Source organism: Lithobates pipiens, unplaced genomic scaffold (assembly GCF_037356315.1).
Source record: "Lithobates pipiens isolate NorthernLeopardFrog02 unplaced genomic scaffold, aLitPip1_a1.2 Scaffold_16, whole genome shotgun sequence".
NCBI lineage: Eukaryota > Metazoa > Chordata > Amphibia > Anura > Ranidae > Lithobates > Lithobates pipiens.
Window position 1 is genome coordinate 451,710,969 of NW_027507748.1, and position 16,815 is coordinate 451,727,783.

Below are 16,815 nucleotides of genomic sequence, written 5' to 3' on the forward strand. Positions count from 1 at the left end.
TCTTGCTATGCTCTCTGGCAAAAGTGTATGAATCGCACACATGGCTGGACAGAATTGCAGATCCTTTGAGTTTAGCTTTAACCACTTGAAAAACAGGTCTTTTCTGACACTTCTCACATACAGGCGACATACAGTATCTCACAAAGTGAGTACACCCCCAGGGCTTATGCAAGGATTTTTGACACCCTAGGCAAAACCTAATTTTGACGCCCCCTTGGCTCCACCCCTAACTCCGCCCCTTTGCCCTGCCCATGTATACCCTACATTTTTAATGAAGTGCCCTTCAAATGCAGCCTCACCAGTGCCCATCAATGAATGTTTGCTTGCTTACATTCATTTCGGAGTCAGGACAGACAGTCCTCTGCTGCCGTTGTGCCTCTGACACTATGCGCGAATGGAGCGGCAGCTGTGTGCTGATGCTTGCTGAAGAGAGTAGGAACACCAGTGGCCAGACACCCGAGGCAGCAATGTGCCTTAAGCGGCTGCCTAGTTTGCCTAGTGGTAGCACCAGCCCTGTACACCCATCTAATTTTTGCCAATATTTCACTATCTTTTCATGTGACAATGCTGAAGAAATGACACTTTGCAACAATGTAGTGTACAGCTTGTATAACAGTGTAGAGTCCACCAGAGCTTTACAGGTTGCCACTAGAGTCCTCTTCCACTCCTCCATGATGACATCAAGGAGTTGGTGGATGTTAGAGACATTGCGCTCCTCCACCTTACGTTTTGAGGATGCCCTCCAGTTGCTTAATAGGGTTTAGGTCTGGAGACATGCTTGGCCAATCCATCACCTTTACCCTTCGCTTCTTTAGCATGAGAGTAGTCATCTTGGAGGTGTGTTTGGGGTCATTGGAATACTGCCCTGCGGCCCAGTCTTCAGTATATCGCAGTACATGTTGGCATTCATGGTTCCCTCAATAAAATGTAGCTCCCCAGTGCCAGTAGCGCTTGTGCAGCCCCCAGACCCGGACACTCCCACCACCATGCTTGACTGTAGGCAAGGCACACTTGTCTTGTACTCCTCACCTGGTTGCTGCCACACATACTTGACACCATCTGAACCAACTAAGTTTATCTTGGTCTCAATAGACCATGGAACATGGTTCCAGTAATCCATGTCCTTGGTCTGCTTGTCTTTAGCAAACTGTTTTATACTTATGCACCTGATACCTTTGAGCTGGCAATACAATGCTCCAATTTTTCATAATTACTTCTGAATTGCCCAAAATTGGCTTGACTTATTTTGCCTAAAATATGGAAGGAGCCAGTTAGAAAATTGGCAGCCTGTCAGATGCAGTCACTGCTCAGGTATTGTGAATGCAATAGTTGGGAGGGTAGATTCTTCCATCTTTAGTGGTTTCTCTCGTTCAGCTTGTAGGGCTGAACAGGAGAAATCTTAACATATATGGTTAGCCTTAGCCTATGGTTATAGCTTATGGTTAGCCTAGAGGTATTTAGTTGGCTAATCAAAAGCTGAGCAGAGATTGCCTGACCACAGTTTTTTTACTTTTTATATGGAACTTTTATCTCTGGAGCTTGTGAATTTTGTACAGTATTGTACCAGAGATGGGAAGTGGGTGGAAGCTCGGCAATCTTCTTTTTTTTTTTATTTGGTATCCCTGGGCTAAAATTAGGCATTGTATAACACGGGACTAACTGCTGATTTGTCATGATTTGACCCGTTCGTTAATCCAGTATTGCTACTACTGTCTGGTTAGAATAGAACTGGTATTAACAGGAATTCATTTACATTTATTTATAACGTTTTTATTAAAGTACTCAAATATTTAAATATTCAGCCAAAATGAAATTGAACCATCTGAGTGCAAATTCCTTTTTTCACTTGAGTTTTAATGATTTCTTTATTATCTATAGGTCCTGTTGTTGCAATGGAGTTTAATGGAGATGAAGCTGTACAGACATGCCAGTCAGTAGTTAGTGACATCTTCAGTGGCACCATGGTAAGTATAGAAATTGAGGTCTGAGCCCTACTGTCTTTGTTCATGAAAAAACATAATAGGAGTGATAGACAAGTATTCAAGGTTTAAAGTGCATGTTAACCTTAAAACAATTTTTCAGTATATTTGGCATTGTGTCTCTCAGTTTCTTAAACCTTAACTCCAGGCAGAATTTTTTTCCCATGTTACTCGTGCTTTCCTACCTTGAGCAAATATGTACTTAATCTCTTTCCTGAGTCATTAACGTGGTTGTAAAGGAAGGTTTTTTTTTATCTTAATGCATTCTATGCATTAAGATAAAAACCTTTTGTGTGCAGCAGCTCTCCTAATACCTGAGCCCCAGCTAGAGCCATTGATGCTGCAGGTGTGTTTTGGCTGCCCGGGACTCCCCTCCTCATTGGCTGAAACAGCAGCATGGCGCCATATGCTCCCGCTGCAGTCAGTCAGACATCCAATGAGGAGAGAAACGGGGGTGGGGCTGAATGGACACACAGAACTGCGGCTTGGCTTGGGTGCCCCCATATCAAGCTGCTTGTTATAGGGGCACTCAACAGGGGGGAGGGGCCAGAAGCACCAGCAAAAGACATGAGAAGAGGAGGATCTGGGCTGATCTGTGCAAAACCACTGCACAGGGCAGGTAAATATAACATGTTTTTTATTTTTAACAAAAAAAAAAACAGACTTTTTAGTATCGCTTAAATCACAGAGAAAAGGAATGTGAATTTTTTAAATCCAAGTCTTCATTCCCTGTGATTTCAGCTTTGTAAGACCGATGGCTGCTATGTCCTTTAGTGCCCCAGCTACATACGCTCAAATGGGTGGACCCAGGAGTCTCCTGTTCTGAACTGCCCTTCGCTGATGCATCCTTTGATGACAGGCCTGCTCTGTCCACACACACACACACACACACACACACACACACACACACACACACAGCTGCCCGACCTCCGTTTCCTTAGGCATTGCGGGAAATGTAGTGCAGTTTCCCTGCATGGATGTGACTTTCAGACATCCAAAAGTCCTGCTTCTGGAGCCCAGAATTAAAATCCTTTTTCTTGAATTCTGTTACAAAGCTTCTTATGTGAAGATCCTGCCAGTAACAGCACTTTGTAGGCTGACCTGGCTAAGGCACTGCCTTGCAATAAGCAGCAGTATTGTCAGTCTACCTTCAGCTTACCTTTTGGGCTGCGTATCTTAAAGGCAGCTCAAGGGCCAACTAAGAGTGCAAACCGCACACGGAGAATGCTGCTGGGAATTGTAATACCAAGGATTAGTGTTGTCACTCTGCAACAGGAATGTGCTTACTAGCAGGATCTCCAAGTAAGAAACCCTGCAACAGAATTGGGAAAATTAGTTTGCCTAAGAAAATTGTAAACAGTGAAGCACGATGCCACACATTATATACACTTTTACACTGGGCTCGTTTTGGCTGGGCTTTTCCTAATGGTCACTCGTTTTGCACTCCTGTGACCTATTTTCAGCAGAGAGTGATCTGAAGTCTGCTCTCTGCTGACGTCACACAGATCAGTCCAGGCACCGTGAAAGTCTGGATCCACCAGATCCCTGGACTGAAGGCAGTCTCAGCCAGCCCCTGAGATAGCCTCTCCCCGCCCCTCCACAGCTCAGCTCTCCAGTGAGTGAGGAAGAACAGAGCAGATGAGCTGCTGATTGACAGTCAGCAGCTCTCCATTCGAGGATCTTTGAGAACCAAGCCATCGGTGGTGTGCGATCTCTCAGTGCAGAGACACTGGGGACAGATGCAGTATCAAATTGATGCTGAATCCACCTAGGTAAATATGATAAGGGAATAAAAACCCAAACCCATACTTCTCCTTTATTATAGATCTAAACCCAAAAACTAAAATCTCATATAAGAGATTTACATGGTTACATATTTAGAGCCTGTTCACACCACATGCGTTTTTTTTTGTTTTGTTTTTTCTTGATAAAAAAAATGCATGGATAGTAGGTTATATGAACTACACTGTTCAAAAATGCACCGGAGCGCACATGTCCTTATTTATAGTGAAGGAAAAAAGTGGAAAAAAGCACCGGAACGCATCAACAATGCTAATGCAGAAACTCATCCAGACTGCGTTTTTATATGCTGTGAACCGGACACTGTTTCCACTCGCTGATCACACAGCAAGTGTCCCCACAAAATGTCCAAAGTGCTTTAAACTCACTGATCCCCACCAGCAACACATACCTACTCTCCTTCTCCTCACTAACTGGCTCCGTGTGAGGAGAAGGAGAAGCAGAGCCTATCGACTGACAGCCAGCTCTGGTTACATCACACAATGCCTGTGATTAGACACAGCCATCGTGTGATCAAAAGGGCAAATCACAGAGCCCTTTTGCCAATCAGGAAAGCACGGTGTCCAGGGGATATGAGCGCATCAGGATCGCTTGGCTGCGCGGGCACTCTACTGCACTCCTTCTTCTAAAGGGCCGTTCAGGAACTTCCACTCAGCAGGACAAAACGCCCACCCGGCCATTTAGTGGCCGGGTGGGAAGAAGTTAGAGTACCTGGTGATCCTACCATGAAGGTTTTTTTCAGGCGCTTTCTGTTGTAGGATAATTAACTATCGCCCAGTTGTACTGCATTGAAACTTTGTCACATGCGCCAGTGGTGAGGATAAGTGGCTCTGCTGACATATATTGTGCACACATGGTCCACCATTGCCACTATTTTGAAGTTGGTCCAGAGCCACAAGGCGCAACACTGGAGCTACGGCATTTATACATGAGGTTGCTGGAAAAGGCTGGAAGGGATCAGCAGTACTATGATGGAAAAAAACGAAAAACGCAATTAAAGTAGTTCAACCAAAGCCTAACTAACTCTAAACCTACTCGCAACTACATTCTAAAAATCTACTGTATCTAGTCTTGCAAAGAAGAAATCACTATACATGCTTTTTCTGCAGCCACTCCAGTCCCACAATGAGCTGTCAGTGCCAGCTTCAGTGTGTAGGCATTAAGGATGAGCTCCGGCGTGTTCCCACAGCCCACATGCAGAGCCCGCCAGGAAGTCGCCACTCTGCTAATCACAGGCAGTGCGACATTTCCCGATCACTGCAGCCGTGCATCGTCACGATGTCTTACTGCCTGTGATTAGCGCAGCGCCGACTTCCTGGCAGGCTCTGCACGTGGGCTGTGTGAACACGCCGGAGCTCATCCTTAGTAGGCATGTTTAGGAGAGGCAGCCAACAACAGATGACACATAGTAAGTTTATTTGATGATTTCCCAGCTGTTGTTGGTTCTCTCCTGCACACACCATCTACCGCTGGAGACAAGACCAGAGTGGCTGCAGAAAAAGTATGTATAGAGATTTCTTCTTTACAGGGCTAGATAGATTAGTTTTAGATTGTGGCTGCAAGTAGGTTTAGGGCTCATGCACACTGCAGCTCAAAGAAGCAACTCCTACAGCCTTTTGAGCTCTTATTTTTCCTGCCTAGAAACACCCTCCATGTTAGCCAATGTGTCCATGCACACTATGGCTTTTTCAGGCATTTTATAGGCATAAATAAAAGCTCAAGCAGCTTTTTTCCTATTTTTATTTTTTAACTGCAGTGTGCATGAGCTCTTGGGCCCCAGTCACACTTGAGCATTTTTTTTAGCTTGAAGCCTGAAGGGGGGAGGAAAAAATCAATTTATTGCCTATGGAGATGGTTCACATCTCCATTTCAAAACCCCTAAAGCCAGAAGCTCTAAAAGGCCTGAAGCTCAAACGCGTTCTGGAACTTTTTTTTCCCCTCCCCGTCTTTCAGGACAGCCACTTGGCTTGACCTTGGCTCCTCTTCTTCCTTTGGAAACGCTGCGCCCAGCCTCCATAAATTTACACCTCCCCCTGCCAGCCTCAGTTATTTGTGTTTCCCCCAGTGGGGAGACACTGCGTTGGAACCAGGCCTAAGACAGTCAGATACTGGGGGCTCTATTTTTTTAGTCCATGTTAAGGAGACATGGGTTCTCCAGGGCAGTGGCATGGTACTCACTGGCCGCTTCTTTTTTGCCTCCCCAGCTACGCCGAGCACAGGTGGAAGTCCGGGGGCCTGCTATCACAGCCACAGGGCTGTTGACATCTCCATTACCCCTGTACAGCGTACAGGCTGCAGAGTGGAACCAGGCGGGCCGGACGCCAGCTGACTTCATTTTTGGCAGTGAGGAGGGCGGATGCTTTCCTTTGACCCGCGACTTCCGGGTCACGGGGCTGATAGGGGGCCGGGCAGAGGCTGAGGATGAGTGGCAACACAGCCCAAGCGGTGACAAGACTCCACAGGCAGCACCACCAGCATGTCGGAAGCCGATGTTCAGAGAGCGCTCAGCGATGCCAGCTCCAGCCATCCCAGGGTAAGGGCACCCTGGGGAAGGGTCCTCTCTGCCTAGGATTTCCCTCCCCCACCATGGCTCCTGTAGTGTGGTCAGAGGAGGGGGAGACCAAGTCCCTTATTTTATAGGAGGGGCTAGGTACTCCCCATGGTTGTATCTCAGTATGATGTCTTATGGGGATATTGATTGGTGTTTTTTTTGCATGTATTTCAGAAAGCTACTGAGAAAAAAGCCACACATAGCTCGAAGAGTGCAATTCTTGTAGGGACACCCTAGGGGAGGCTTGGAAAAGAGTGTTATGTATAGAATGTATTGATGCACTGGTTAGTGAAAGGGCGTCAGAGCAGGAGACAAAGGGGCATCGGTTAAGAAGTTGTCCTCAACTTTTCAGTCTTTCAAAACCTTGTTTGAGGGTTTAAAATTTCCCGCTAATTCCTCACCTGCATCAGAGTACAACCCTGCCTCTTGCACAGGACTCTGCATCTTCCCAAACCATGGCCACTGGTTCGGCAGAGGAAACCGCAGGGGCTTCCAGAGAGGAGGCTAGGGAGGAACCAGACGTTGCTATCTCCGGTTCTCAGAATGAATCTAAGGGAGAGAATCAGGACGCGGAGTCCTGGAAACCCTAAAGATGCAAACTGTCCCTTGATGAGGTAGGGGACCTTTTAGGGGCAGTCTATACCACGCTGGGTATTCGGGTGGACAAGAAACCTGTCTCTCCACGACCAGATGTATAAGGGCTTGAGAGAACAGAAAAAAAGTCTTCCTAGTTCATGAGGTCCTGGTAGAGACAGTTAAAGGAGTGACAGGATCCTGAGCGGAAACCTTTTTTTTCCAGGTCCCTGAAAAGAAGATTCCCGTTTTCAGATGACCCAGCGTCAGTCTGGAACAAAAACCCCAAACTGGACGTAGCCTTCTCGCAGGTTTCTACAAACACAGATCTGGCCTTTGAGGATTTGGGGGCTCTGACACACCATGGACAAGAGAATAGATTCTGTTCTAAAAAAGACCTAGGGATCAATCTGGGTAATCTAAAACCAGAGATGGCAATCACGGTGGTGGCTTGTAACCTCGAGCACTGGCTTACGCAGATTCAAGCCCACATCGAGGCAGGTACGGCTAAAGAGACCATTTTGTCATGCTTTCCGACTATATTGCGAGGGGTGGCATATATAGCGAATGCTTCTGCTGAGTCGGTGCGCATGTCAGCCAGGACCGCTGCACTAGCCAACTCAACTAGAAGGGCCCTCTGGCTCAAAACATGACTAGGCAACAATGCCTCCAAGGTTAAATTATGTGGCATTCCGCTGACTGGGGACCTTCTGTTCGGCCCGGTCTGGAAACGGTATTAGCCCACACAGCTGATAAAAAAAATAATAATAATTAATTCCCTGTTAAAACGAAAACCCCCAACTCAGACCAAGAGGGGGTTTTGTCTACTAAAAAAGAGGCCCCCCCCCAAGCCAGAAGAGGAAAAGAAGACTTGGGGCCAAAGGGGTAAGGGCAAAGGAGGGGGCGATTTTTTGCCCTCTGAGTAGCCCCGAAAAACCAGTGACCTACCGGTCAGAGTGGGAGGAAGACTGGGGGCCTTCTTTCCACAATGGGAAGCAATTTCCCCCAACCAGTTTATCCTCGGGATTGTAAGGAGAGGGTACTGCCTATAGTTGACAGAGGCCCCTCCACGTCGAAGCCTAATCACGCTTCTCCCCTGATGTGCGACAAAGGCAGAGGCCCTCCTGGGGACATTAAGGGAACCAAAGCAACAGCATGTGGTTTGCAGGGTTCCAAAAGGGGAGGAAGGGACGGGCTTCTATTCACACATTTTACGTGGTGAAGAAGCCTTCGGGAAGTTACAGATTAATCCTAAACCTGAAACCCCTGAACAGATCAATTACCTACAAAAGGTTCCGGGTGGAATCCATATTCACAGTCTCAGGGCGTTACTACCCCAGAACTGTTATATAGTGTCATTGGTTCTGAAAAACTATTACCTCCACGTCCCTATTGCAGAAACTTTTCACAAGTTCCTGCGCCTGGCTGTGAAGGTAGAGGGGGAGACCATTCATCTGCAGTTCCAGGCACTGCCATTTGGTCTATCCTCGTCACCCTGAGTATTTACAAAGGTCATGGCAGAAGGCTTTTCTGCGACTCAGGGGAGTATCAATTATTGCATACTTGAATGATTTACTCATCTTTTGCATTATCTCCACAGCAGCTAATCGGGGATCTGGAACTAATAAAAGAAACCCTGACAGGACTGGCGTGGCTGCGTAATCTGGAAAAGTCCAGCTTAATTCCAGCTCAGCTAATTTCCTATCTGGGGTGCCTGCAGGACTCAACACAGCGGAGGGTTTTCCTTCCAGCAGAGAAGATTCTGAAGGTGGACAGAGCAGTAGCATCCCTCCAAAGCAACCAGCCGGTGTCAATGAAAGCAGTCATGTCAACCTTGGGGTTACTGACCTCTGCCATCCCAGTAGACCAATGCGCAGACCTACATTTCTGTCCCCTGCAAGCTTTTGTTCTAAAAGTGTGGGATCACAGCCAGGATTCATTAGACACCTTAATTTCAGTTCCTCTTTGGGTAAAAAGATCCCTCTGGTGGTGGAGGAAGCGGATAAATCTATCACAGGGGCGCTTGTGGCTCATTCCAGTGTCCAGAGTGATTACCACAGACAGAAGCAGCAGAGGCTGGGGAGTACACTTTGGATCTCGGCCAGCACAGGGGATGTGGAAGAAAGAGGAACTCAAGGTCATCCAACTGGATATGACTAAAAGCGTTCGGATTGGCACTCAAAACCTTCAGAGGGGAGCTCCTGGGCCAACATATCCAGGTGCGTTCAGACAACTCCTCGGTCATTGCTTATATAAACAAGCAGGGCAGCATGAGGAGTGGAGTCCTGTTGGGCTAAAGCAACAGAGATCCTGAGCTGGGTAGAAGCCAACACACTTTTCCTTTCAGCAGTATTCCTAAAGGGAGAAGAGAATGTAGTGGTTGACTTCCTCAGCCGGAGGCAGTTGAGTGAAGGCAATTGGGTCCTCAACCAGGAGGTTTTCGACCTTTATAGTCAGGAAATGGCCCAGAGGTGGACCTATTTGCTTCAAGGAGCAACGCAAAGATCTCATGTTTCACTAAACAGATGGGAAAATGCTTTGGGGTAGATGCGCTAACACAGAGCTGGCTCTTCAAGACTTGCTACGCCTTCCCACCTCCGGTTCTACTTCCGGCGGTACTAAGAAAATTTCAGTTAGAAAACACCTCTCTAATCTTAGTGGCTCCACACTGGCCCAAAAGGGCTTGGTTTTCGATCCTCAGGCAGTTGGCAGTGGAACCCCCCTTGTTGCTTCCACTTTGAAAGGATCTCCTCTCACAGGGCCCAGTTCTCTGTCTCCAGGTACACCACTGGAACTTAGCAGCCTGGCTTCTGAAGAGGAATTACTAAAAACCAAGGGTTTTTCTGAACAACTGATAGCCACCCTCCTCAATAGTAAGGAGGAGATGAGCCGAATCTACCAAAAAGTTTGGGGGCGCTTTAGGGAGTGATATTTAGAGAACTCCTTTAAGGTGCAGAGCCCTATAGCAGTCTTGGAGTTTTTGCAATACGTGGCAGATAAGGGGCTAGCCACCAGAACCCTTAAAAGCCAAGTCTCAGCGCATATTTGAAGAAATCGCTGGCCACCAACCCCTGGGTGCTCAGATTTTTCAAAGCTCTAGCAAGACAGAGACCAGTACAGGGTCCACGCCCTTCCCTAAGTGGGACCTATCCCTGGTCTTACAGGGCTTAATGGAGCCTCCATTTGAGCCTTCAGAAGATTGTGCTCTAAAGGACCTAACTTTCAAAATCGTTTTTTTTTTGGTGGCAGTGACTACTGCTAGGAGGGTCAACGAGAGGGAGGCTCTTTCTTTAGTGTTATTTTTTCGGATTGGTTAGTTTTTAAGACCGATCCGACTTTATTTTTTTTTTATTTTTTTAACCGTTCTACGGTATTTAGAGCTGACAAAGCCTTTTAGGAAGTTAGATGCTTTGTTTTGTTTGGTGGAACAAGAAGGCGTTTTGACACACTATTGCCAGATGGCTCAAGGTAACCATTAGCCAGGCTTATAAACTGGCAGGGAAGAGGCTCCTATGGGAATTAAAGCACACTCTACTAGGGCTATGGCGGCTTCGCAGGCAGAAAGAGCTGGAGCAACGCCAGAGCAAATTTGCAAGGCAGCAATGTGGTCCAGTTTTACCACCTTTGTGAAATATTACAGAGTGGACCTGGTATCGGCAAATGAGCAGGCCTTTGGGTGAAAGGTTCTGCAAGCCGTTGTCCTGCCCTGAGTGCTAATTGCTCACCTATCCTCTCATAGTGGCTGTCCTGAAAGACGGGGAGGGAAAATTAGAGTTGCGCTTACCGGTAACGTCTTCTTTTCTTACATCAGGGGACACAGCCATAGTAATAGCTATATGGGTTATATCGGCGTATCAGGTGCTGGACACTGGCACGCTCCTTAAGGCGTGAACTTCCCCCATATAACCCCTCCCACTACTGGGAGTTCTGTTTTTTCGCCAGTGTCTAAGGTGTTGGGCATGAGTAAGGATTTTTTGTACTGAGCTCCACGGGCAGTAATCCTTTGAGAGCCAGCCATCCTGCCCGGATCAGTTCTGATGTCTCTGTAATGGACTAAATGAATGTTACCCGGGCCTTGTAATCCGAAGACACAAGGTTTTGCATGCAAATTCTTTTGAGAGCTGGGCCCTGGGATCCAGTACTTTTTGGTAGCAAGGCCAATAAAAGTTTACTGGCGGGGTGCTGTTGCAGGTCCAGGATTGTGGGTCCCTGAAGGTTTCCTTTTAAGGTTCTCGGAGCCTACAGTGAAGGGCGAAGATTGGGTTTTTTCTCTCTGATAAAACCCTGCTGCGAGGATAAGGTAGGGGAGATTTTCTCAGGAATCTCTCCTTCCATGTATTGTGTTGTCATGTCATGTCTATGTGTCACCACTGGGGGCTGTAATGAGCACTCACCATTCTGACTCTGGAAACAGCAGAAGCTCCACTCTCCTCTCCTTCTGAGCCAGCTCAGACCCTCAGGTAAGAGAAAGGGGAGTCTGATCACTTCCTGGGCCCCCAGATTGGCGTTTTTTGTCTTATTTGATGCCAGCCAGCTGCCTCATTCTTTTGGTAAAAAAAAAAAAGAATATTTTTGGCAGACCGCAGCCGCTCATGGGAGCGGAGAATTTGCCCCCCCCCCCCCCCCGCGCCATGATGCAGGACACTCGCTTAGGAGACTCGGCTTCCTTTTTTGAAAAAGGAAGAGGGGGGCCGTATTTCACACGGGGGCATGGCTAAACAGTGTCAGAAGCCGGCCACACATGCAGGAAGTATTGTAAAGCCATGTGAGAGAAGCTGCTGCCTGGCGATGGAGGGACAGAGCAGAGTGGTTGCTGGTCAGGTTTGGTGACACAGGCATTTCCCTTTTGAAAACATTGTATTGTATAGCTAGGATTAAAAAGCAGTTATTATACTGTACTATAGCCTAGCAAGTGAAACATTCTTTTGCTGGTAGAGCCTCTGCTTTGTACTGTAAGCTATGAGTGGCAAGGGACCAGTTACTCTAATGCCGCATACACATGATTGGAATTCTCGTCTGAAAAAGCTCTGATGGTTGTCCCGACAGATTTCAGCTCCAGCTGTCTTGCCTACACACGGTCACATCAAATTCCAATTGTTTATAACATGGTGACGTACAACACGTATTACTGGACTAGAAAAAGGAAGTCCAGTAGCCAATAGCTTCTGTCTCGTAGTTGAATCTGAGCATGCGTGTTTTTTGGCGTGTCGGAATTGCATACACACGATGGGAATTACCGATAGAAAGTTTTTCCATCTGGAAAATTGAGAACACGCTATCAATTTTTGGCTGGCGGAAATTCGGACAGCTAAATTCTGATGGAGCATACACATGGTCGCATTTTCTAATGAAAAGCTCTCATCGGTCTTTTTCTGGCCGGAATTCCGATTGTGTGTACACGGCATTAGGGTTCTAAGGGGTTAATGGTATACAACAAACTAAAAACCCTTACAAAAGAATGTCATCCTCCCCTGAGAGGTATGCAGCTAGTCAGATGAGCCGTCAAGGGTAGAACACTTCTGTCCCTGTGTATTTCATACAAACAGTTTTTTTTTTCTTCTACCATTTAAAAGCTTATGGCTGATATCTCTCCGTAGTAGGACTAAACATTGCAGATTCCCATCTAGTCCTCAGGGCCCTTTTATTGAGGTGCAGGAGGCTGGGGATCAGGTAGATCTTCCCAAATATCTTCAGAAGATCCTAACAGGGAGGGTTCCAGATATTAATGCTGCAATCACCTCAGTGAGCAGAGTCGCATGTCCAGTGGATAATGCACTGATGTTAAAGGATCCAGCAAGTTAAGGATGGAATTTCCTTTTAAATACAGGATGTCTTTTGCAGTTCTTGCTGCAATTGGAATATCTGTCCATTAACCCTTTAACGTCTGCTCCACTATTTTGGTGGAGCACATTCTGAGTCACGCTAATGCTTTGGAAAATATGGACTCCAAAGGGTTAAGGAACAGGTTAAGATACCTGAAATTCTGCCTGATCAGCAGGCCTGGCAAAGGGCTGGTGTATTTCTTCTTGCAGAGGTCCATGGCTGAAATATTGATCAGCCAAAGCACCATGTGAAAACCCTTAGCCAGTTTGTGTCTCTTCCTGGGGTACGGCTGTACATGTCTCCTTTAATCATGCAGCCTCTCCTATGCCTGGAGCATCTGCCTTTAGGCAGCCTTGAAGGTCTCATTCGTCAGGTTCAGGAGAAAGTTCCCACGGGCAGCGCCAGGTTCTTGGGGGCAGAGAGCCCATAAAGCAGAATGCTAAGGCCTTCTCATGAAGGAGCACCCCCACTCATTTGGGTGAGGAAAAGGTCCTGCGATTCTCAAGGTCTGGCAGGAACAATGTCAAGAGCAGAGGGATTTCTGCATTTTTTTTTTCTCTAGGTTACGACTAGAGTTCCAAGAGCCCGGATGGCTCAGTCGCCTTTCGATCTGAGGGTCCAGGGTTAGGGGCCCTGTTTGGGTGCTGCCTGTGGGTTCCTTGGGGCTGCTGATATGGAAGTCTTTATGCAAGAGTTTTCGTCTCCTCAGAGAATGTTCCTAAGGATCCCGAGAAAAAAGCAGTCTCTTTCTGACCTCTGGATCAGCTGTTATCCCAGTCGGTGATATCAGAAATTCCCTTAGTGGAACAGGGGGTTTGGCTCAAACCTTTTAGGGTTCCAGAACCAGAGAGGTAAGACCCATTCTAGACCTCGGAGATCTGACTCGGCACTTAAACATCCGATCCTTTCATAATTTGTGTCCATTTTTTGTGTCCATCCTGCAAGGAGGGGAGTTGCATAACTCCATGTGCCAAAGTTTCCCGCTTACCAGAAATTTATGTGGTTTGAAATATAAAATTATTTTTTCAGTTGTGGCACTGCCATTCGGCTTAGCCACAGCACCACGAGTGTTCTGAAAGATTCTGGCACCTCCTTTAGCCAGGTTAAGGGCTCAAGGCATAACGGTCCTAGCCTATTAGAAGATCTATTTTAATAGATCATTCAGTCTCGGGTTTAAAACCAGAGTCTGATCTCTGAGCTGTAGATATCTGAAATCTATGGGTTGGATTCTCAGCCTAGGAAGATTCTTCTTAAAACCATCAAGGAGGTTACTTGGGGGGCTGGTTATAAATTCCACACAGAAGAAGGTATTCTTACCCCAGACGAGAAGCAGTTCCATTGTAGGACTAATTCAACTTCATCAGGACAAAGGAAAATTCCTTCATTCGGCTGCAGGAGATTTTTTAGGGGAAATGGTGGCCTCCTTCAAGGCCGTCCCTTACGTGCCGTTTTATCTTGACTGCTTCAAGACACCATCCTGTCGGTCTGGAATAAAGAAGTTTCAGGCCTCGTTTGTTTCCAATACTCTTGGCTCCTGACATAGGTCAGAGCCTAAATTGGTGGTTGTTGTCCAGCAAAGACTATATTGCTTGGCTACAAAACTGAGGACTCCCAGTAGTGGGAGGGGTTATATGGGGGAAGTTCACACCTTAAGGGGCGTGGCAGTGTCCAGCACCTGATACGCCGATATAACCCATATAGTTATTACTGTGTCCCCTGATGTACATCAAAGAAAAGGATTTAACAGGTAAGCTGTTTTAAAAATCCAATTTTTCCAGTAGTCTTCCAGGACAGCCCTAGTTACCCAGCCAAATTTTTTTTGATGGGGGGGGGGGGGGAGGAATCTTGAGGAAGACCTAAACGCAGGCATGATAGTAATGTGTGATGGTATGTTATATGTTAATGTGTTCTTGTGCCTTGAAAAAAGGCTGGCAGGGGGAGATGTAAATTTATGGGGGCTGGCGCAGTGTTTCCAAAGGAAGAGGAGGAGCCAAGGTCTCTCATAGTGGCTGTCCTGAAAGACTACTGGAAACGACATTACAGGTAAGCGTAACTGTAATTTTTAGGCAGATTTGGGTGTTTTTCTGCTTTTTACATTGGTGACCTTTTGACGTGTACAAAATCGCGGTAAAATCGCTCAGGTGTGCATGGGGCCTTAGAGTTAGGTTTTGGGCTAACTTCTAATTTCATGGATAAAAATGGCGATTATTTGATTCTCAGTTTTGTTACACTTTAGACATACAGTACTTAAAGGGATTGTAAAGGTAAAGGTAGAATGCATTAAGGTGAAAAAAAATCCGACAATGCTTGCCTCCCATCCCCCCATTTTACTTACCTGATTCCTTGAAAGTTGCCCCCGACATCCTCTTCGCCACTCACCCTAGCCATTGATTGGCTAGAGTGGATGGATTGAAAGCAGCGCAGCCATTGGCTCGCTCTGCTGTCAATCACATCCAATGGCGTGCCGGGGGCGGGGCCGAGTTATACAGTGAGCGGCTACGGCCACCTGCTGTTTCACGGGAGCGCACCCGCAAGCACTCCATGCCATGCGAGGGAGCTCGCATGAAGTTGTGGAGTCCTTGCGGGGAGGAGCCGAGACAGCCGCCGAGGGACCCCAGTAGAGCAGGTTCGGGGCCACTCTGTGCAAAACGAGTTGCACGGTAGGGGTAAGTATAACATGTTTGTTATTTTAAAAAAATAAAATAAAATTGCCCTTAGAGATCCTTTAAACATTATTAGTTCTATTCTGATTGAGCTTTCTAAACCATTTTAAATGGCTATTTTCTGCTTTCTTCTTTATAGTGTAACTCGCAAGATTTCCAGTGTGCCTATGTGTATCATATGTTTATTTAGTCATTTTCATTTTTATTTTTTTTTAACAGGTGTTTGTTTCAGAAAGCAAGTCATCTGCCTCTCAAGATGTGGATAATTTTTACAATTTTGCCGACATGCAGATGGGCATGTAGAGTTCCGATTTATATGTTCGTGGCAGTGCTTGTTGCTGTTTTTATGCATAGGAGATATGCAGAGAGACCTTTATATTTTTAATAACCATTGCCTCTGTTCACTTAAAGCAGGCATCTGCTTAGAGATTTTGTTCCTGTGATGTTTGTACACACAGCATTTTTTAAGATATTGGTTTTCATGTAAAATAATCTGTATGTAATGATTTTCTTAATATAATTAAGAAGACGTAATATTGTATTTAAAGATGACCCACTCTTAAAGGTGAAGCTATCCACAAACAAGATTATCATTTGTATTTTATTGGCATAAAAGAGACTATTAAAAAAAAAATATTTAAAATGTTTTATATTTTTTTCATTTTGAATAGGGTAGGCGTTTAAATCGCTGCCTTGTTTTTTTGTTTTTTTTGGGGGGGGGGGGGGGGGGTGTTGGCAGGTCCATAAATTTTTTTAAAAAAAATCCTGGAGCGCTACTCAGGAGCCGGTTGACTGCTGGTTTTCCAGCGTACCATCGGACCAGCTGGCATACACACGGGCCGAATGTCGTCCAGTTTTTATTGAACTGGCTGTACATGGCTTGACTCTTGTGTTTCCCTGGCAGTTTGTCCTGTCAGCTCCCCTATATTTCTTTTCTCTCTCCCTAATCTGTGTTCCCTCAACATTGTGTCATTTCTGTTGCTTTCTTCCCCCTCCAGGAAGAGTAAATCTTAAAGGGGTTAGCAGATCGACCTGTAGTGGCTCAGATTTTAGGCACAGTGCCAAGAATAGAGAGCAATTGAGCATGTACAGAGCAGGGTGAGCCGCAGTGTTACTGGTTTTTAAAACTGTATACACCCTTAAAGTTTTATATAGCTATACCTGCAAAAGGGGCCAGCCTGAAGTGATCTATCGGGACTTAATTTTCTCACTAAAGTTGCACTTTATGCTATTCCTCATTGCTATAGTAACATCACCCTGTCATTTATATAAAACAAACTGGGGGTTGTGGTTCACATGTATCGCCATATTGTTGAGGGAGAAATCTAGACAAAAAATTAAGCTTACTAATAACCTTTCTATGTCATATATATATATATATATATATATATATATATATATATATATATATATATATATATATATA

General features: G+C 46.0%; 1 protein-coding gene across 1 annotated transcript in view; it reads left to right on the top strand.

The window, feature by feature from the left end:
- RP2 (RP2 activator of ARL3 GTPase) overlaps positions 1-16,026 on the top strand; it is a 39,062-nt gene extending 23,036 nt beyond the window's left edge. Inside the window, exons 4-5 of the mRNA XM_077482801.1 lie at positions 1,879-1,964; positions 15,609-16,026. Coding sequence (XP_077338927.1) covers positions 1,879-1,964; positions 15,609-15,692 — 170 coding nt within the window. The 3' untranslated portion in view covers positions 15,693-16,026. The remainder of the gene's footprint in view (positions 1-1,878; positions 1,965-15,608) is intronic.
- The last annotated feature ends 789 nt before the right edge of the window (positions 16,027-16,815 follow it).